General features: G+C 38.3%; 2 protein-coding genes across 3 annotated transcripts in view; both read left to right on the forward strand.

The window, feature by feature from the left end:
• Nucleotides 1-1,825: 1,825 nt before the first annotated feature.
• Nucleotides 1,826-9,364, forward strand: si:dkey-202l22.6 (interferon-induced very large GTPase 1). The gene is made up of 4 exons (XM_057838055.1): nt 1,826-2,060; nt 2,226-2,344; nt 3,113-8,744; nt 8,830-9,364. Exons 2-4 carry the CDS (start codon nt 2,302-2,304, stop codon nt 8,984-8,986), a joined length of 5,832 nt encoding a protein of 1,943 aa, XP_057694038.1. The 5' UTR covers nt 1,826-2,060; nt 2,226-2,301; the 3' UTR covers nt 8,987-9,364.
• A 3,694-nt stretch (nt 9,365-13,058) lies between these two features.
• si:dkey-202l22.3 (7 transmembrane receptor domain-containing protein) overlaps nt 13,059-21,911 on the forward strand; it is a 45,424-nt gene continuing 36,571 nt past the window's right edge. For both annotated transcript variants that reach the window (XM_057839690.1, XM_057839689.1), the window contains exon 1: nt 13,059-13,226. The gene's annotated coding sequence lies outside the window, so the exon portion shown is untranslated. The remainder of the gene's footprint in view (nt 13,227-21,911) is intronic.

Consider the following 21,911-nt stretch of genomic DNA (forward strand, 5'->3'; position numbering starts at 1 on the left):
TTTATTTTTGTTTATTTTAGTTTAGTTTTAACTTATTTGGCAGGTTCAGAATATCTTCCAAGTTAATGTGCAGTTTGGACCTATTTTTGTTCATTTATGTAAGGCTACTTATTTATTTCCTTAGAATTAAAAAAAACAAAAATCAATGTTTGCTTTATCTTCAAACTACAATATATTCCATTTCACTGTGCATAATGTAAGTCATGTGTACTTATTTTTAATGTATGTTACTTATATCTTTTTAAAAAAGTCAATGTTTACATTATCCTAAATTTTGATGTGCAGTCTATGTTCTTGAATAGTTGAAATGGAGGTTTTGTGTTTAGATTAGAGGAAATGAGGGGGAAAATAAAAATTGGGATGTATTTTTTCACTGATTTACAAAATTCATTCTAAAACTCCAATTTTGAATGAAAATCAGTTTCTAATTTATGCCTTGTTTTAGTGTAATGCCGTAGCCTAATGCATTTGTGAAACCTTTTTTTTTCATTCATTCATTCATTTTCCAAGCCACTTGTTTTCACGAAAGTGTGAATAAGTGGAGCCAATCCCAGCTAACTATGAGCAGAATGCGGGGGTCACCCTGAATAAGTTGCCAGCCAATCGTAGAGCACTAGGAGACAAACAATCATTCGCACACACACTCATACCTAGGGTCAATTTAAAGTGTTCGATCAGCCTACCATGCATGTTTTTGGGATGTGGGGGGAAACTGGAGAAACCAGAGAAAACCCACACAAGCACAAGGAGTACATGCAAACTCCACACAGGAAGGACAGAGCCCGGGATTGAACCGTGGATCTCAGAACTGTGAGGCAGACATGCATACCACTGTGGGTGTGAAACAGGGCCGGCCCAGCCTATACGCAGACTATGCAGCTGCATAGGGCTCCTGACCACTAGGGGGCCCCCAATCTGGCAGTTGTTTAATTTATTTTTTATTTTGTTTACTACAGTTTGCTTTATTTGACTTTTGTGAGTTTTGATACTTGATTACAAGCTTAAAAAAATAAAAGTTCTTCCTTAACTTATTTCTTTCTTATTTCTCCTCTTTTAGAAAAAGGTTTGGCGCTCTCTACTCTAAGTACTGACAATCATTTGGGGTGAGAAGTTTGAAGTATGCAGTGCAAGAAAATCTGATTAATATACAAAATATGGACGTATGGGTTGGATTGCATGTACAGGTTTCACAGTACACTGATGAAATGGTGGGCCAAAAATATGGGCCCCTTTGCATTATTTTGCTTAGGGCCCCCAAATGGCCTGGCCTGGTGTGAAACCTATTATATTTTATTGTGTGTTATATTTACAACTGTGCTAAAAGAAGTTTTTGCATTTTAGTGGTTGTAGGAGCTTTTTTCAGGGAGTTTCGGCAAGAAATTCTTGCCACTTTCACCCCTGGTGAAAAGGGAGTTAGAAATACTTCATTTGCATGCAATTATTAACTTTCTATTTTGGTTTTATTAAAATAAACTTCAATAAACATGACAGAAAAGAATTAAAAAGATGGACAGAAAGAGCCAAGCGAGATACTGTAACAAAATTGAATGATCATGCTTCCCGACAATTTATAGTAATACAAATACTCCCGACTTCATTCAGCAAGGGGACATGCAGTGAGGAAGGGATACACAAGCCAACCCGATAGGCTGAGAAGAAGGACAGGAAAGACTAGGCAAGACGGGGAAAAGAGTAGTCATGTGGTGTTAAAAAAAAAAAAAAAAAACACCAGAGAAAAGGACAGGCCACCACCCCTAACTCCAAGAAGGGTTGATTGTGCTGTGCATTGCTATAATTTGCCATTTTCTGTGCCAGCCAGAGAATGTCGATACAACCACTCGTGACACTTGTTTCCTCACTTGTGATAGTGCGTGTGATGGATGGACCTTTTGTACATGTTGGATGCTAGAGATAAATGACAGCGTGAGGAATGTGTCAACAGGTGCTTATAAAAGCACCAACACTGGAATCCACCCACTTCTTTTTGACTGAGTACTAATAAAGGACATATCAAATATTTTCTCACAGCAATGGCTAATTCCAACAATCCTGAGAGACAGGTAAATACATGCCACTTCCACACATTTTTAAAAAACCACCATGATTAGTACAAAGCTACAGTATAGAAAATTTTATTTACCAATAAAAGAACATGAACATGCTAACAGTTTAAATTAAAGTGAACAAGATTTTGAGTCGGAGATATTAATGTGTTTGAATTGCAGGTTTCCACATAATTCTGCACACTATTCGTGATGTGTATTAGATGAAGAGGAAAAAAGTCAGTCAAAGACAATCATCATGTCAACTAAACTTACAAAGAAGCCAAGCAGCAAAAGGAAAAGTGAGTATTTTATTTACAATGGATTTTTTTTTTTTTTTTTACCCCAACAATTCTTGAACAAGGCGACCTAACATAGCTACATTTTTCTGAAAAATAAAATCTGACAATCTAAATTATTTACCGATAATTTATGTGAAACAGTAACATTGGACACTGCTATGATAAAATCGTGAGCCATTATAATATGTTCAGTTGTAACCGTGCTATTGGAATTAAGGCATTATTAAGGTGTAGGCATTTTTACCCCATCATTATCAATAATAGTTTAACTGGCCTGAAATTATCTTTTACACTGCACAGTGCTCTTCTGTGTCTAGCACAATTTATCAGCCTCAGGTAGGTACTCAAGGAAAAATATGAAAAGCATGTCATGTCGAAAGCATCAGTCAGGATGATAAACATCAACAGTGGAAGGGAGTGCCACTGTCCTATCTTTAATGTACTTCTTGGAATGTGGGTGCTTTGTTCTTATATGCCAAAGCAGACTGGAGGGCTTTAACAATGAACTGCAGATTACTGCATACTCCATCCAAGAAAAGCTAATACAAGCAAATTGTTTTTTTTTGTTTGTTTTGTTTTGTTTTTTCAATTGAAAGTTACACATTGAAAAAGAATAGCACCACATCGAATATGGTAGTGTTTGCCATTTACCTAAGTACTTCTTAATCATAAAGTATAATTGAGCAGATGATGTACTCTATAATTAGAAAAAAAGTATAAATGTGTGTATCTACTAAAATTTCACGGTTTGTGCTTCATTCAAACCAGAGCACCCAAAGAACACTACAAAGTTTGAAGTTCTTACCCAACTTGGTCTGGAAGATTTCTATCCTTCCCAACTGGAACCAGCATCAATATTGGACCTCAGCACCTGGATCCTGGACAATCTAACTGCCAGAGAACCCAATGACCTGCCTAAATCTTTCCTTCAAAGGCTTTGGCTTCTTCGCCCAGATGCTCGGCATACTTGTTGCAAGGCCCTATCAGATGCTACAGAAAACCTTGAAAAGAAGCCTGCCAATTTAGTAGGATCGATTGCCTGTACAATCCACCCTCTTGATTTAGTAACTGCTGTCTATCAATGTTCCAACACTTTCCTTCAGCAGGAAATGACAGCACATATGCTGCACTGCCGTTTTGCCGTGCCCCTGGTTCTTCCATATGTAGATGACAAAGAACCAAGTAGCTTCCTCCTTTGGCCTTTAAGAGGAGTTGTGAGACAATGGCATTCCCAGTCTGTAGATGGTGACCAGAAAATCCAAGAAGCAATTTTGGCAAGCACGTCCATGCCAATAATCTCTTGTGTAAGGCTTGGTTCATGCAGTGTCTCCAAGTCTGAGGTGCTAAATCATGTCATCAGCAGTGAAACATTTGTCCACAAAGGTATGGAAGGAGGACAATTACCCCGAAACCTCTCCAACGGTCTTGTGGAGACTGCATGGTATCTTCCTTTAGGGGACCCTGTCAAAGACAACTTTGTAGTTCCAGTGGTCTTCTGTAATCTACGAGGAGATGCATGCATGCACGAAAAATGTCTGTCCCTTCTCAGCCAAGCCTCTTCAGCAGTTATTGTCTTGTGTGAAAACCCTGAAGGGAGAGAGAAGCAACTTCTCGCCTCCTGGCAAGATATTACCGCCAAGCTCATTGTGATTGACCTCTCTAAGACCAAGACCACAGAGGACAGAATGGTCAAGTTTTCTGGTAAGAACCTTCAGGAGGAGTTAGGACTTCCACTGGGATCTGTCATTTCTGGAACTGGTTTGAATGCAGAGAAGCTTGCTAATGTACTGTGTCAAAACATCAAACACCTGCTACCTGACCTGAGACTTGTAACGCTTGAAGGAGCAGCAAAGTTAGCCGTGGAGCAGGGGTTTGATTGTGATGAAGGAGCGGTCTGTAAAAAAACAATGGCCACAGCAGAGGAAATTTTAAAAGGTTTGAATGAGGGAGCTGCCGTTTTTAGGCAAAAGCAGCTGCCACTGCAAGGTGCTTTGTGGAGTAGGTTGGCCGAAATAGACAAGGAGGAAAGTAGAAGGAAAAAAGAGAGGAAAGAGTTTGATTTTCAGTTGCAAAATGAGAAAAAAGACATTCTGCGCAGTCTGAGCAAATACAAAAACACTCAGTCAATGAAGAATTTCACAAATGCTATTTCAACCACAGATAAATTTGAGAGAATGTATTTCCTCAATTGGATGAGGGTGAAACTCAGACTACTACAAAGACAAAAAGAAATTGACCTAAAAGATCTACTGATAAATCAGCAGACAGAAGAGAAAAGCAGCATTCCTGAACTATCAGAGCTTCAGAATGGCACGAAAGATCTATGGCATGATAGCACTAGTTTTTGCACAGATTCAACATTTGAGGATGAGGAAAATTTAGAGTTTACAGATAGCCATCAGGTTGTGACTGATTCAGGGAACGAAGTGGATTTGAAGTCCATTTCACGAACCAAAGACAATGAAAGATCAGAATCTCTGCTGAGTGAACATCTTGACTCAAATGAAAAAGAAATCCCAGGTGAAGAAATCTTTGAAAATGATACTTCTTTAAGCCACATACCAGGGGAAAATGTAAACCAAGATGATCTTTGGAATGGCTTTGGAAAATCAATATTTCACAATACCACCTATGCAGAAGAACAAACATGCCAAGAGACATTTACCAAAGTTGAGACAACACCATCAGTGCACTCATGTTTACTAAGGCTTGAACAGCAAATAGGAAATGATCTGGAGGTTGCCTATTCAGGGAATGACTTGGATTCGAAGCACAGTTTTCTCGTCGAAAATCGAGAAGAAACTGAATCTCTGCCAGAGAGAAATTGTTTCTCTCTACATGAAAAAGAAGTCCTCAGTGAAGGGATACTTGAAGCTAATGTTTCTTTAAACACAGTGTTTATCGATAATGAAACAGGTGTGAAGAACGGTTTTGAAACTCAAAATACTGAAGAATTAGAAGAACTACAAAGTGGACTTTTCCACTCACCAAATCAGTTTGCTGGTGAAGAGATTCATCAAAATAATGTTTCTATGAACTCAGAGTTGAGAGACAATACATCATTAAGTGTTCATGGGAATTATTTCAGTGAACCCGATTCAGAAATACAAATGTGCAAAGATGCATGTTTTGAGGGTCAGGCAATAACATCTCCACAACCATTACTGCTGCAATCTGAATGCATGACAGCTAATGATCCCGAGCTCACTGATGCAGTGAATGAAGAAAGTTCGAAGCACATTTTTCAAAACAGATGTGATGAAGAATCAGACACTCTACTACGTCAACATTTTGACTCATCAAATGAAGAGATCCTGCCAGAGCAGATACCTGAACACGTAGATAATGTGTCTTCAAATTCAATATTTGAAGATAAAGGAGCATTGGACGTTCCCGGGAATAATTCCATTGACTCTACCCATCAAAAGACAACTTCTGTGGGCCAAGTTGCATCTGTCGAAGGTGAGACAATAAAATCGGAACTGCCATGTTTTCTGGGACTTGAGCACTTTTTTCGTGAGATGGGCCTAATTTTTGAACTCACCCAAATTAATCCTGGAAGCGGAAGCCATGATGAGCTGCGACTCCCCAGTATTGCTGCTGACTTGATCCTCAGTGGTGTTCCACTTGAACTCATGGATGGTGATGCTTCAAATTTACCCATGCGCTGGCTTTGCAGTGTTCTTGCAGAAATAGAGCATCGGTTTCCTCGAGAGCGCTTCAGGACACTCACAAGCCTTGGAGCGCATCATGCAAGGAATGCTGAGATCCTTTCGGCATTATTTGGGGTGAAATTTCCAGATGAACCCAAAAGATCAACTAGAGGAGTGTACATGGTTGCCCTACAACTACCCACCAAAGTCAAAAAGAAGCTAAACTTTGATTTTCTCTTGCTGCTTGATGTTGAGGGTCTTTGCTGTACTTCTTCAGATGGCCAAATTAATGAGATCATTGATAATGAGATGGCAACTGTTGCAGCCGGAATGTGTGATGTTTTATTGCAAAACATCTACTCATGTTCAGCTTCTGAACTTGAAACAAACCTTACGGTTGCTGTCAATGCGCTTTTACGGATTAGAGAATATGGCTCAATGCCCATCTGCAAGGTTTTAATTCAGGATGAAGGGATTAATACCATATTAGAAGCCACACAATTAAACCGCGTATCTAAAATTTTGCAGATCAGGACGAGAGAGCAAAGCCTGACGGATTCTGATGCAATTAATCACAATTCAAAGAACAAACATTCAATTGTCTATGTTAGACCGTGGTATAATGAACCACTCTCAAAATCAATTAACAGCCAGCATAGTGAAGCTGTGCTGAAGTTGAAGCGTACCCTGTTTGGAGCACTAAAGGAAGCATCTACTCTCTCTGGAACTAGTGGTATGCCTGAATTTATGGGCCGTTTGTATTCTGTTTGGGAGGCAGTAAAGGCAGAAGCCTCTGTTTGTCTGCAAAATAAAGACATTGCTTTTGCCTTTTCTCTGTTTTGCACTGAACTTGCTAAGTGGGAGGAAATCTTGCTGGACCACATGGAATGCTGGCTTACACAAGCAACCAAGACAATTTCTTCCACCAAACCAGAAGCTTTAGACCCTTCCAGCCAAAACGACTTTCTGTGTGAGCTCAAGTATGATGCTAAACGAGAGGTCAAAAGGGAAGTAAACAAACTAAAGTCAAATATGAAGGCCAGTTTGAAAGAAAACAAGCTTGATGTCTACATTAGAATACTCAACACTATCCTCTCGAGTTACATGATTGAGCTTGAAGAACGAATAACTGCAATGGTAATAGCAAGGCTGGAAACAATCAATGAGAGCCATTTTTCTTCCACTCAATTCAACAGAATCGAGACAATACTAGAAACTGAGCAAAATGTCAGACTGCAAGGACTTTTAGACCGCAGTGCATCAAAAAACCAACTCTTACATGATAAAGAACTTGAAGAAGAATTTGAGGACGTGTGGAAAGAGGCATTGTCCAAAATGGAATTCCGACCTTCAGAAAGCGAAGATATTACAGAAAGGGTAAAGAATATTCTGGCAGCAAATATTGTCAGACATGGTCCACAAAAGCATTTGAATAAGCTTTCGGCCTTCGGCCAAAACCAGACAACCCACTTTAGAGTGGATGATCAGTACTTTGGATACAGCAGCAGAATGAAAAACCTGTTTGAAAACCAAAACAAGACACCGAAGGCTAAAGCGCAACAACTGTCAAGTAACCTCATGGACTACTACCAGCAGTTTGTAGCAGAAAAAGTCAGTTTGCCACAAGACTTCTCAGACAGTTACATCACAGAACTGTTAGAGATGATTGATAAAACTTTGAAGGACTCACAATTGGAAATCAGAACGGCCTTTGAGGTTGATCTGAAAGTCTTCATATGTAACGCTGCCTGCAAAGACTTCCAAAGAGTCCACAACCGCTTTGCCAAGGATGGAGAACTTCTGAAGTCCTTTAAAGCCAAAAAGAATGCATATATGGCGCAATTCATCTATCAGTTCAGGAAGAGGGACCAGCGTCAGAGATTTGCCCAAAGGTTCGTTTCTGACATCATCCAACCTACAGTAATGGACTATGTCTACAGACCTCTCGGAATGCAAATTACGGAGGAGATCCAAAGTAAAGTCATGCAATATCGTTCACCATGGGCCTTCCATAAGAGTTTGTTAGAAGAGCTGATCCAGGTGGACAGGTTTGAATGCTTTACGGAGTACTTGTTTTCTTATGATATCTTCAGAATGAGGAAGATCCAGGAGACAGTTGTGGCTCACTTATCTGAATGGAATGTGAACACATGGAGGCATCAGCGCCTTGGAGAGATCATTGGAAAGGTTGCAGCAGCTGCGAGCCAAGTAGCAGAAGGCACCAATGCAGTGTTAAGTGACACCAAGCCATTGCTGGAGCAGGTGTGCCTCATTCTGGAGGACGAAGGTGTTCAGATCCCCTGGGAGTCTCTGAAGGGACCAACCTACAGTATCAGCACAGAATGGGATTGCTTTGTGACTTGCTTCATGGAATTACTTGCAGCATTGCGTTTGGATCTTGCCCAGACTTTCTCCCAGCAACTGGAAATTGATGAACTACTTGAGCTACTTCCTATTCAACCAAAAGACTGCCTTTTCAACAAAGTCAATGGCTGTGAGGCACGATGTCCTCTTTGCAGTGCACCTTGTAGAGTCGAGAAAATCAGGAATCATGTTCACGAGACCTCGCTCCACAGGCCCAAATGCATCTTGGGGTCCACTTCTGTGATCACATCTGAAAGTACAATTCTCAATGACCTCGACACACAAGGTGCAGCTGTGACTTGCTGGGAACTCCAACCCTTCAATCCAGAGTGGAATCTTTCACCTGAGGTGACAAGCAGCCAGACACCCTGTCTTTACTGGAGGTATGCTTAGATGTCATCACTGGTTTTATCTTCAGTATTAGGCTGTGCAGTATGTCAAATTATTAATATAGTCTGTAATTTGCAGGTATGTTTTAGCCAGATTTAATGAGAGGTTTGCAATGAAATACAACCAGAGGCCAGCACTGATTCCAGATGAGTGGAAGGCAATCACACAAGATGAGGTCTTGGCAAGTCTGAGGGACAACTTCCTTCCCAGAGAAAATTCATCAAAGGAGTCTTAATTCACTCACTCTCATGTGAGTTTTTTTTATCTCCTACATGGACTTTTGAATATTATTGGGCAGCGATGTATTTGGTGAGAGAAGAGTCCATTAATTAAAACAAGGCAATATTAAGTGATGATATATAGCATTTTTGCCTGCACCTGCACCAGATTACCTCACATACAGTATATGTTATGTCTCATTGCCAGTTTGTTGTACCTAGTGTCAAAGTTCTGCCTGCACTCGTTGTTCCTCCTCATTGATCATATTATTGAGCCTTGATCCAGTGTTTATTAATAATGCTTCTTTCCTGCTTTTTTTGGATGCTGTTACTTTTGCTGACTACCTGATAATGTACTGAATCCTGCTTGTCATTAAACAAGTCAGTTTTTGGAACAGTCTTTTGTCTTGTCTTGTATTTGAGTACAACACTTTTTCTATATCACAGATTCGGCTAACAATTGAGGAAAGGGGAATAAAAAGCTGTAGGAAAGTTATGGTGGCCTACCACTCTTGACGATAGACGTCCAATCCGTTTGAACTGGGAAGGCTGAGAGTAATCATGCAATGCTAGATAGTGCTGGGTGATACAGTATATCGTATGGTTCAGTTCAATCGATATTTGGTTGAAGCCCGTTTTGTTAAGGCTCATTTTGTATAGTACTTATGCCACAAGATTTCATTAGCTTCGCGAATGAGCACATGTTTCACAAACATGAGGGCTGAGACTTAACCCCCCCAACTGTTACACTTACCACGAATGACTATTTGGTGAATGAGAGTCATTTCGAATGTACTCCTCCAATTGGTGCCATAATGCTGACTGCCGTTGTATTTAGACAATCTTAAGGCAAAACTATGTAACTTTTTAGTTTTGGTCGATTTTACCGATGCAGGTAGGCAAACGCGATAGTGTTTTGCCTTAAGAAAGACTTTTTCACATGAGGACCAGCGCACAGTGTCGTAAAATCCTGATATCCCGGTCGTCTGCAGATGGATTGAAGGCCATTTCTGTTTCCAGCGGCTGTGTGAAGGTTGAATAGTAATTAGGTAATGAATCCAGTTGTGGCTAAAACAATAGCATGTGATGATGTTGAAAATAAGAAATAGATTTTGTACCGTATCATCCCCCAACCCCTCACCAAAACTCATCAGGCTGGCAAGTTCGGTTGGGGTCTCTTCAGACAAAACTTTTTGTCTCTTTTGTTGCTCTGCCATCTTTGCAGAATTCGCGCAAAAGTGTTCGCATATATTTCCTCCGTCTTTATAACGAATGTGGAAAAAGGGAAGTGATGTATGCCGTAAAGCAATCAGCACATTTGGAGGTTTTTTTTTGTGTGTGGCAGGGTTCAGTTGTGCTACTAAAGCGATACAGAACCCCTTAAGACATAAAAGGAGTGTCATTCAACAAGTGGTCAGTCGACATATCACAAATGTTATGAAAATATTTTTTAAAGGGTGAAAAGAGACTTGGCTTCATTGTATTTCTGAAAACAGCATTTGACATTTCACCTTCCCAGATCACGTGACCCATATACAGCGTCCGAAGCCCCTAAGAAAGAACATGCTCCAATTGCAGAAGGTTATTTGTCAGGGAACTCTGATGTTTTGAGTTTGGTATCTGGACTGATGGTGAAAATTCACAAATTTGATTGTGTGGACAATTATTGAAAAACCCACTTCATTAGGTACACTGCAACAAACTTAAGTCAGGGGTCCCCATCTGCTGGGCCGCGGACCGGTACCGGTCTGTGGCGCATTTGCTTACAGGCCGCACAGAAGTAATAATTTAATAACGACCGCATTCTGGCCGAATTAACCCTGTGCCCCTGCTTAACACACCAATATCCCTGTCTACTCTAGATATAATACTACGGGATAGATTAGAATGTCGTCATAGAAATCCACTGATTGGACTGCTAGCAGTACATCATGTTTGTGTATATAATATATCTATGTGCACTTGTCCTCGATAATAAAGTATTACTAGGCCGCGGGCGCAGCACATTTCTACCCCGAAATAATTAGCCCCCACACGAGCGAAGATGACTGGAAAACAGATGTCTTTGGAGATATTTTTATGGCGAAAAGGGCACCTGACGAGCCTACAACCTCGAAGATCCACGAACTGCGAAGGAGTGGATTCGTGACCAGTTTGTGAATAAACCGAGTGATTCGAGCATGTCTGTGCAACAGGAAGGAACAGGATAAACTTGTAGAGATCGCAAATGACGGCGGCCTTATTAAACATACATTTGAGACAACAACTTTACCGAGGTTCTGGATTAAAGTCATTCCGGAATATCCTGACATCGCTACGAGAGCATTGAAAACCTTGCTACAATTTCCAACATCGTATCTTTGTGAAGCAGGCTTCTTAATTAATGCTTAACGACAAGGCGAAGTCGTTAATGGTGAGAGCGGTGTGCAGTTGTTCTGTGCAGCTTACATGGCAGGATGTATCTGAGGAGAACTTTTCTACAAGTCCTTCCATGATCAAACGTAAGTTAATATTCCTTTCTTTCAAGAAAGTTTGTAGTGTTTACTTCGGAATCGCTGCATTTGCGCATTTTGTGGCTATGTTTAACGTTAACGCGCATCCGCAGAAACGCATTGTTGTAATTTTTGATGGGTTGCAAAATCGGTCAGAACACCGGTCCATGAAAAAAAATAATAATAACACCGGTCCGTGGTGCAAAAAAGGTTGGGGACCCCTGATCTAAGTCATGAAATTAGGCTGTTACCTTTTTTTCTTTCTTCTTCTTTCTTCTAATAACTAGGGAACATTTCAACATTATATATTGGTTTCATTCATTTGAATTGCCCTTTCTCTAACCGTTTACTGACACCTGGCTCTGGAACAAGTGACAATCCAAACTCAGATTCAATTTTCCTCCTCACTCTGCAAAATGATGTCCTCCATCTGTGATCTATTGCGATCAATATCCACTGCTCTGTTCTTCTTTTCAAGTGCCTCAAAGCACCTAGAACGTTGTCTTGCCTGTGCTTTCTATTAAGCACTGTCTATGTACTGAATTGATTTCCCCATTTGTAACAAGTGTGAAATGGCTGCAAAGGAGAACATTTAGATGTGGAGTGCCAGACCTTACAATAGTTCATAAAAGGAGGCCTCTTATTGTGCAAAAGGAGCAAGAGAATTGAAAGGATAGGGAAGAAACTTTTTGAAGGGACCTGATACAACTGGACAAAATTTTAGAGTTAAAACCTCTATTCAGATCAAATGTTTTGACTGACAGTAGTAATGTAGACTGAGTTAAAAACTTGTTCTTGCAGTTGTAATGTATTTTTCCTCAGATTTTGTAGCCTTTTTGCAGTCTATGCAGACACTGCAAATAACTCTAGCATTATCTAGAAGACTTGCATTATCACACTCTACTGGTAGCACAACATGATGGGCTGCCCAGCCAACCAATATTAGACCAATTACATTCGGTGCACTATACACATGATTTGGGGAATGACATTTTTGGGAGTGGCGGTAAAATGGGTTAAAGGCTGGAACAAATGCCTATTCTGGCTTCTCACCTTTCCTGCGTTGCCTTTAATTATGTTGTTTGTTTAAAAGTGAGTAAAGTGTTAATGAAATAAACCTAAGTCTTGTTTGCCCTGGTCAATGTTACAACGAGGACTGTCGGACTTTATTGAAACATTCCTCCAGAAGGTAATACATCTGATCACTCAATTATTTGATGGAATCATCAACGGCGAACAGGATTCTAAGATCACCCCAGGATAAATACATCAATTCCACAGTAGAAAGCTTTTTGGAGCTTTTTTTCATCTTTCACAGCAAGAAACGTCCTCATTTTCTTCCCCTCAATTAAAGAAAAAAAACACTTTTCAACACAACAGGTTGCTCCACGTGACACGGAATGAAAGGGCAGCATTGGGTCGTTTTAGACATCACATATATTGAATTGCGACTGAGTTAAACAAAAGAGGAGAAAACAGACTATCTCTCTTCTTTGGATGTGTTGAGAGCGAGAGAGGTTACGTACTATAGGTTGCTTTTTCGTCCTACCACCCTCCCGAGCTCACTCTCTCTCTCTCTCTGAGTTCCCCTGATTGACCGACTGCCCTTCAATGTCGGCTGCAAAAAAGCTTTAATTTCTAAAAAATATCTATATATTTTATATATATTGTATGTATTAATAAAATAGCCAGGAAAGGTGAAGAATCCAGCATTATTTGGAGAAGTGGAGGACCTTTTCAGCTCTAATTTATAACATTAGCTGAGGTAAGTGATTCATTTTTGCATGCACAACACAGATCTAAATTGAATATTTTCTGTTTTTAGCAGTTTTGTTTTGTAGCTAAAACCCGAATAAATAATACACGGTATGTAAAACGTGACATATTCAGATAAAGAATGTTAATAAGAAAATGGAAATGTAAATTTTAATGTCTTAATTCCTTAGACTTACCCCATCTATACATCTCTGAATTCTAATCAAATTTTATACATTCACAGTCTTCCAAATTGTTATTTTTTTCCTCTATCGGAATATTTGGTAGCACATATTGTTCCTCAGAGTGTGTCTGATATATGAAGATGCCTGCATGATTGCTATATAGAAAACCATGTCGTTCCATTTGAAAGTGAAATTATCCACATTATTGGTAATTGACCATGCACGTATAAGGTACACTCAAGTTATTATGCAGATTGAACAGTCAAGCAAATATTATTCCTACATTAGGGCGAAAGCAATCATTAGGCGTTGATGGAATGGGGGGGGAAAAATCTTTCACTGCAATCATTTTCAGCATTAAGTAGCACATTTTTTTAAATTACTTTCCTAAAATCAGCCATTGCATATGAAATCATTTAGCTGAGACACGCAAAGATTGAAAAGTATATCACTGAAATAACTGATCGGCTGCCATAGACGGCGCATAGACTTCACTTTCAGTTGACGGGAAACGGCACAGGGCCGCTCTGTAGGGGTCTATATTCAAAAACTTTTAATTTAAATATTTTCAAAGCCGCTAGAGACCTAAAACCAAAACAGGCACCTCCTATAAGCATATATGAGTCTCAATGAGCAGCGGCATCAAAAAATGACCGGAATTTTCACACTATAAGGCGGACCTGACTATAAGCCGCACCCTTCAAATTTGGCACGAAAACGGCATTTGTTTATAGATAAGCCACACTGGACTATAAACCGCAGCTTTCCTCACTATGTTATGGGATATTTACAGAAAAAGATATTAAACGGTAACACTTTATTTTAGGGCTGTCAAAATTATCGCGTTAACGGGCAGTAATTAATTTTATAAATTAATCACGTTAAAATATTTGACGCAATTAACGCACATGCCCCGCTCAAACAGATTAAAATGACAGCACAGTGTCATGGCCACGTGTTACTTGTGTTTTTTGGTGTTTTGTCGCCCTCTGCTGGGTGCTGCTTGGGTGCGACTGATTTTATGGGTTTAAGCACCATGAGCATTGTGTAATTATTGACATCAACAATGGCGAGCTAATAGTTTATTTTTTGATTGAAAATTTTACAAATTTTATTAAAACGAAAACATTAAGAGGGATTTTAATATAAAATTTTGTATAACTTGTACTAACATTTATCTTTTAAGAACTACAAGTCTTTCTATCCGTGGATCGCTTTAACAGAATGTTAATGTTAGTGTCATCTTGTTGATTTATTGTTATAATAAACAAATACAGTACTTATGTACAGCATGTTGAATGTATATATCGGTCTTGTGTCTTATCTATCCATTCCAACAATAATTTACTGAAAAGAATGGCATATTCTATAGATGGTTTGAATTAATTACGATTAATTAATTGGCAGCGGCATCATACGACTGTCGTAAGAGCAAATGAACCACCATTTCCTCAAGAAGCTTCATTCATTACTGCTCCCTTGGGGGAGAAAGTCAACCGTTGCTGCCACCATCGGTCAATACTGTTGTCGTCCAACATGCCTCCTAGCATGCATTGCAGCACGACAGGCTTAAAAAACAATCACAATTCATGTTCTGTGCAAATTATTTCTTCAGTTACTGTTCCAGTTGTTTCATTATTTGCTGTTATGGTATTTGGTAACACTTTGACAGTCGTGCCATAAGACTGTCATGAAACAATCATCATAATGACATGACACTGTCATGAGCATCAATGAATGCTTTTAAAAGATGCCATTTATTGCTATCCAGCAAATTATCTCACTTTTGAATGGATGCAAAAGCTGAACAAAAATGGAGTTAGTGACATAATTTGCCGGTTGCCACTTAATGACATCTGTCATAAGCATTCAGTAATGCCTATGATAGTGTCATGTTATAATTATGACGTTCTTATGACAGTCTTATGACGCCACTGTCAAATTAAGTGTTACTTATTAACTAAAATAAATCAACAAATAAGCCGCAGGATTCAAAATGAAGGAAAAAAGTAGCGTCTTATAGTCCAAAAAATTAAAGTATTTTTCATATCACAAAACTTAAAATGGCTTTAAAATTCTCAAGACTTTACGCTAGATGTACAAAAACACCAAATGCAGAGGTAATCACCTATTTTTCAGAATCCATAGGAATATTTATTAACGTATGTTTTTGCCCAAATTAGCAACTTTTATTTATTTAGTGCAATTTTTTAGAATTCAACAGCTATTAAATCACTCAATTTTCACATCAGAAACCTAATACTTAAGGAAAGCATGCAGAATCATCTTAATTTTACTCAACAAAAGCACATTTTTTGGGTTGAATCTCGATGTCACTATTGCCTCAGCTCATCTTGCTGGATATCTGACCCTTGTCATTTTTAGAATGAAATTTCATAAAATAAATCACGTAAAAGTTTTTTTTTTTTTCTTTTTTTTTTTTGTTGTTGCTTTGAGTTTTTTTTTTTTTTTTTTTCTTGCCAAAAAACGAGCAGTTGGCCGAAAATAATCTGATTATTTGAATATAAAGTTACGCTATTGTGTATGGATACAAAATCCAACTTGGCGGCCAAAGAGCTTTTTAAAATTCTTGTAAATAAATGTGTAAATCCCAGACTTTCTATAGATATGAACATAAAACTGTCTAGATTCTTGGTTTAAGGCAAAAATTGGGCAGTTATCATTCATCGCACATAAATATTTCAAGCTAAAGTTACAGTATGCCAATTTTTTCCATTCATTTCATTTTTTTCCACGTTTCAAAGTGCATATATGGTGCTATTTTATATAATAATTACCTTGAATCCTTGACCAAATCACTTTTTAGACACTCCTGCCTGCTTGTATGCACTAAAACCTTCGTCCTTTTTCCAGCTAAACCTGGCCTTAGATCGCAGCGTGCGTTTTGAGTTTATCGCAGTGAAAGCTGCTATGACGCTCTGCCTGGCTCGGCCCCCTTCGAGAAGCCGTGCCGCAATCTCTGTAGGAGCTGTCTTGCCAACTGATAGTGAAGTCTATGGACGATCATTATCATTGCAGTTTCTTGTTCAAAAGGTATTACATTTAAACGGGGGTAAAAAATTTAAAAACAAGCATTAAGTGCTACTATAGCCTAAAGGCTGTGACCAGTTCGCTTTTGAAAGTCATTTGATTGTTGTATCGGTCCGTGGATTATACTGGTGCGCTCTACGCTCATTCCTAGTATCAATGAACATTTTCGTTAATCAGTCATAAGTATTGATTAGACAGCAGAGGAATATAATCAAAATAATTATGTACACACCAACAACAACAACAACATGAATGGTTATTTAACAGGCCTTCCGCCTACAATAATAATATGAATGGACCTCCAGGTACTAAAAACATAGCTATCCTTTTTTTTTTTTTAACCGGTCCTCATGAGGGTGGAAACTGAACTGATCACAGCTGATTTTTGGTGGTTACCAGCCAATAAAATACAGTATATAAAGAAATAGAATTTATTATACTGTGAAGTCTTCTAATGTGAGAATTTTTGTGAATTCTTCATGTAAAACTAAAATACAACAGATGCATACCAGGAGTTAAAAAACATTTTTAGGGGTGTACAGAACTTTGTCTTTTTCAAAATAAATTGTTTTAATTGAATTGAACTAATTGGACATGGTGACTGATCTAAAATGGCCTTTGAAAAAGAATAGAAAAAGTGATGAAGAGCAGTGCTCCAATTGCAGTGAAGATGAATAACTAAGAAGCACAAGTCCTTTTGACGGCCTCTTGGCTTAATTAATGCAATTGGCAATTTCAGCAGAGACGTTCTCATTATTCGCAGACAGTCTTGTTCAATTGATCAATTCCAACATGTGCATGATGTAAGTTTTATATATTTATAAAAGGTAGATTGTAACTTTTTAGCGGAGGTGGGTAGTAACGTGTTACATGTACTCCGTTACAACTTTTTGAGAAAAATGTACTTCTAAGAGTAGTTTTACTAAGCCATACTTTTTACTTTTACTCAAGTAGATTTGTGAATAAAAAAACGCTACTCTTACTCCGCTTCTTCGGGCTACACAAGAGTCGTTACATTTTTCAACTTTATTCTACATTTTTTTTTTTTTTTTTTGCTAGGGATGCTATTGCCAAGAGTAGCGCTACTAATTTCACCAATGAGACGTCGCAACAATAATCACATGACTCCATTACACCAATCAGACGTAAGCTTCCTGTCCTATGGTCACGCAAGCCTGTTCAATCACGTGTATTTAAGACACCGTAACAAATGAGGTATTTGACATAGGCCGCTGTCTTCAGCAAGAATTGAAAGCGCGGATTTAAAACTCTCTCCCAGTTTTTATTTGGCACTGATTGACCATTGAAAACCAGAGATATGATCCTTTTAATTTCATAATAGTAACTATGAAGGAACTACAGTATTCACTATTTTCTCCACTAGAGGGCAGGACACTCATGCTCTTTGAACGAATAATGTTTCATTACTGTTTTTTTTTTTTTTTTTTTTTTTCGCTTTGATGATTTTTTTTTTTTCTTATTTGTTTGGGTTATTGTACAGTATCAATATAATAACAGTTCATATAGATAAGTTTGTGCTGAGAGAAAAAAATACTATTGTTAAAAAAAAAAAAAAATCAAACAAAAATAAGCAATTACTCAAAATGTACTCATTACTTGAGTATTTTTTCCACTGGATACTTTTTACTTGTACTTGAGTACATTTTTTGGATGACTACTGTACTTTTACTTGAGTAAAATTTTGGGCTACACTACCCACCTCTGCATTTTTAGATAGGCAAATGTACTTCTTTATCATCATGTTTTCAATTTTAACATACAAATAAATTTAAAAAATTGAAAATATTCATTTTATTTCATTCAACTAAAATTTAAAAATATATATATACAACACAGAGGGTTGACAGTGAATGAACACCAGTCCTAGTATGTAGAAGATGAGTTAATTAGAATCTAGTGAACTCATTGACTGCCAGCATACAGTATCCGCTATGGTAGTTTGCAAAATTCATATTAAAAGCACCATTTAACGGCATTCGACATTAATGGCAGTCAAAGAGTAAAAATGGTTTCGAAATCTATCGCTGTCAACGGCAGCGAACGAGTTGATATAGTATTAAGATGCCCGATTCAAAGTGCTGCAAAATTCACATTTTGTGTGTAGGTGTCGAGCTCTCTCAATGTTCTCATCAATTACAATGACATTCATCCTTATGGTAGTTCTTTGTAACCTGACAGCCTCTACACTGTATCCATGTTATTGATTGATGTAGCGACATGAGCGAGAGGTTTTAAACAGCTATTTATAGTGAAAGTAAGTCCAGGTCCTGCTGCTCGCTGCCTCCGAAGGCATTATAGGCCATAAAATGTCAAAGCTGAAGCAGACCTCTCAGTTAAAAATTAAATGTGCCCCTCACCAAGCCATTGCCTTTCAGAATACTTGGATGTGAATCACTTCTGCTACCTTAGAAGTGTCTTGGCTTGAAATGTCACTGTGCCAACAATGCCGTTTGTCGCTTCTAAATTTAATTCTTTGCTTTCTGCTTTGTTAGAGTTGACAATTTAAAGACCTGCATTTGGATTTTTCTATCGAGTCCTAAGGTCAAATGCAGAATGAAGTGAAAAGTAACCGAAATATTATATACTGGATATGAAATGAATAATTTGAATGCATTGTAATGTTATGCATTGTCAGTGGGTGGTAGAGAATATTTGGTGTAAAACACAATACTAACTGATTTTCCCAGTATATTGTTTTTGTCATACAGTGGGGCAAATAAGTATTTAGTCAACCACTAATTGTGCAAGTTCTCCGACTTGAAAATATTAGAGAGGCCTGTAATTGTCAACATTGGTAGATGTCAACCATGAGAGACAGAATGTAGAAAAAAAAAACAGAAAATCACATTGTTTGATTTTTAAAGAATTTATTTGCAAATCATGGTGGAAAATAAGTATTTGGTCAATACCAAAAGTTCATCTCAATACTTTGTTATGGGAACGCATCATTTCCTTCAGCAGCATGCTCTGGTCTGAAGGGGTTAAGAAAGCTTGTTAGTCAGAAATGTTCTTAATTTCAGAAGAGATATTGTTCAAAACATATAGTTGAAAGCAACTTTTTCTTGATTTAGGTAAAAAAAATACCAACCTTTAGATCAGTACTTCTCAAATAGTGGGGCGCGCCCCCCTGGGAGGGCGCAGAGCGATGCCGGGGGGGGGCGCATGTGACCTCGGGGAACATGCTTTTTTGTGTGTGTTTTTTTGCCGTACTGGAATAAAGTGTACTTGCACATCCACTCAGTAGTTGGCAGTGGCGCTCTCATTTTGAGAGTGCGCGCAGTATTTTTGAACTAAGGAAGAGCACTCGGCACACACAGAAAACAGATATGAAGAGCAGTGTGCCGCCGCCGTTTTCGAAAGCCGTTTTCCGACCGGACTCACTCACGCAGCGACCCACTGTCTTGTCCGGTTCTCACGTCGCCGCCCGAGAAGTGCCATTGTCGGCTTGGGATCGTCACGACGACCGCCCTCACCTATGGTTCTACCTCGGCCGCCGAGAATGCGCTTTTTTTCGTGCCATTTGCCTTTTAGCTTTGACTTTTAGTACAGAGGGTGATGAGGAAAGACCGCTGTTTACTGTGTCTAAAAATAATTATAGCGGACAGCCAGAAGCCAAATCAATTAAGACGCCACTTAAAGACATTAGACCCCAATCTCATTGATAAGCCGCTTGATTGTTTTTCAGTGAAAACGTGCCGAATATTGCCAAAAATCGTCCTGCTTTGTCAGTGTTATATCAATAAACCAGTGAGCATTGTTAGCATGCTCATTGCAAAATAACTCACACCATTGCAAAGGAGGTAAATACTGTGAGCAGCAAAAATAAAAACTGTCCTGTCCAAGGACACTTTTTTTTTTCTTTTATACAGTTTTGTTTTTTCGGTCAAATTTTTTGGCATATTGTCCTCATGAGTGAATGTTTCTAATCAATTTTAATTTGTTACTATTTACTGATTTTATTACATTTTATTTTTCTGTATCAAATGGTCAAAAATGTACCTTGAGTGTATTTTTTACAGTTTGAATGTGACTTTTTTTTTTAATTCCGGCAAATTGATGCACGTCAAGTCTTCTCTGTTACAAGCAAAACAATGTTAATAAAGTACTGTAATACTTTATTATAAGTTGATCTATGTTACTTTTTTTCTTTATTAGAAAAAAAAGGACACAATGTTAGGCAGATGCGTATTTATAATAGTAATTTTATAGACAAATGATACTATTTACAGTTGCGGCAGAGAGTTTGGGGGGGCGCGAAACATTTACGTCTTCCTTGGGGGGGGCGTGACAGAAAATAATTGAGAAGCACTGCTTTAGATGAATGCTCTTAAGAACAAACAGTAAAATTTACTTAAAGTAATCTGACACATTAATCTGTTAACTAGTCTTTAACACTCTAAACAAGATGAAGAAATTTATTTGACTAGATTTGAGGAAAATAATCTAATTAAGACGGTATAAATTACCCACGTTTCCTGAAAACATCATTTGGGGTTGCTTTGATAGGCTGTCACTCGCCTCACATTGAGCACTCGCCTTACATTGAGGCCACGGCCCCCACGCCAGAACACGTCTAAAAGTTTTGAAACTGAAATAAAAAGATCTGAAAGTAAAAAATAAGATAACCGAAACCAAAAAGTTAATATTTGAACCTGAAAATAACAACTTTGTAACTGAAAAAATGAAAAGTTTCTTTCAGTTTTGAAATATTCAATAATAAAAAATTGTTTCAATATTTTTTCCCAGTCGTTTCTTTTTTTAAATTACCATACTTTTGGCCTTGATTAAGCACCATAGACGCACTCCATTAAGGCGCAGTAGTCGTAGTATTAGTAGTGGTTGGGGTTGTGTTATGCATCCACGAGATAGAGTTGCGCTAAAGGAAATATCAAGCCATGATTAACCAATCTTGGTCTGTATATAAGGCGCATCAGATTACAAGGCACACTGTCGTCTTTCGAGAAAGTTTGTGCTTTCCAACATAATTTGTTTTTGAAATTATATACAGTGGGGCAAATAAGTATTTAGTCAACCATCAATTGTGCAAGTTCTCCTACTTGAAAAGATTAGAGAGGCCTGTAATTGTCAACATGGATAAACCTCAACCATGAGAGACAGAATGTGGGGGAAAAAAACAGAAAATCACATTGTTTGAATTTTAAAGACTTTATTTCCAAATTAGAGTGGAAAATAAGCGTTTGGTCACCTACAAACAAGCAAGATTTCTGGCTGTCAACGAGGACTAACGAGGCTCCACTCGTTACCTGTATTAATGGCACCTGTTTTAACTCATTATCGGTATAAAAGACACCTGTCCACAAGGTCAGTCACACTCCAAACTCCACTATGGCCAACACCAAAGAGCTGTCGAATGACACCAGTGACAAAATTGTAGACCTGCACCAGGCTGGGAAGACTGAACCTGCAATAGATAAAAC

This window comes from Corythoichthys intestinalis, chromosome 6, assembly GCF_030265065.1.
Source record: "Corythoichthys intestinalis isolate RoL2023-P3 chromosome 6, ASM3026506v1, whole genome shotgun sequence".
NCBI classification, from domain to species: domain Eukaryota; kingdom Metazoa; phylum Chordata; class Actinopteri; order Syngnathiformes; family Syngnathidae; genus Corythoichthys; species Corythoichthys intestinalis.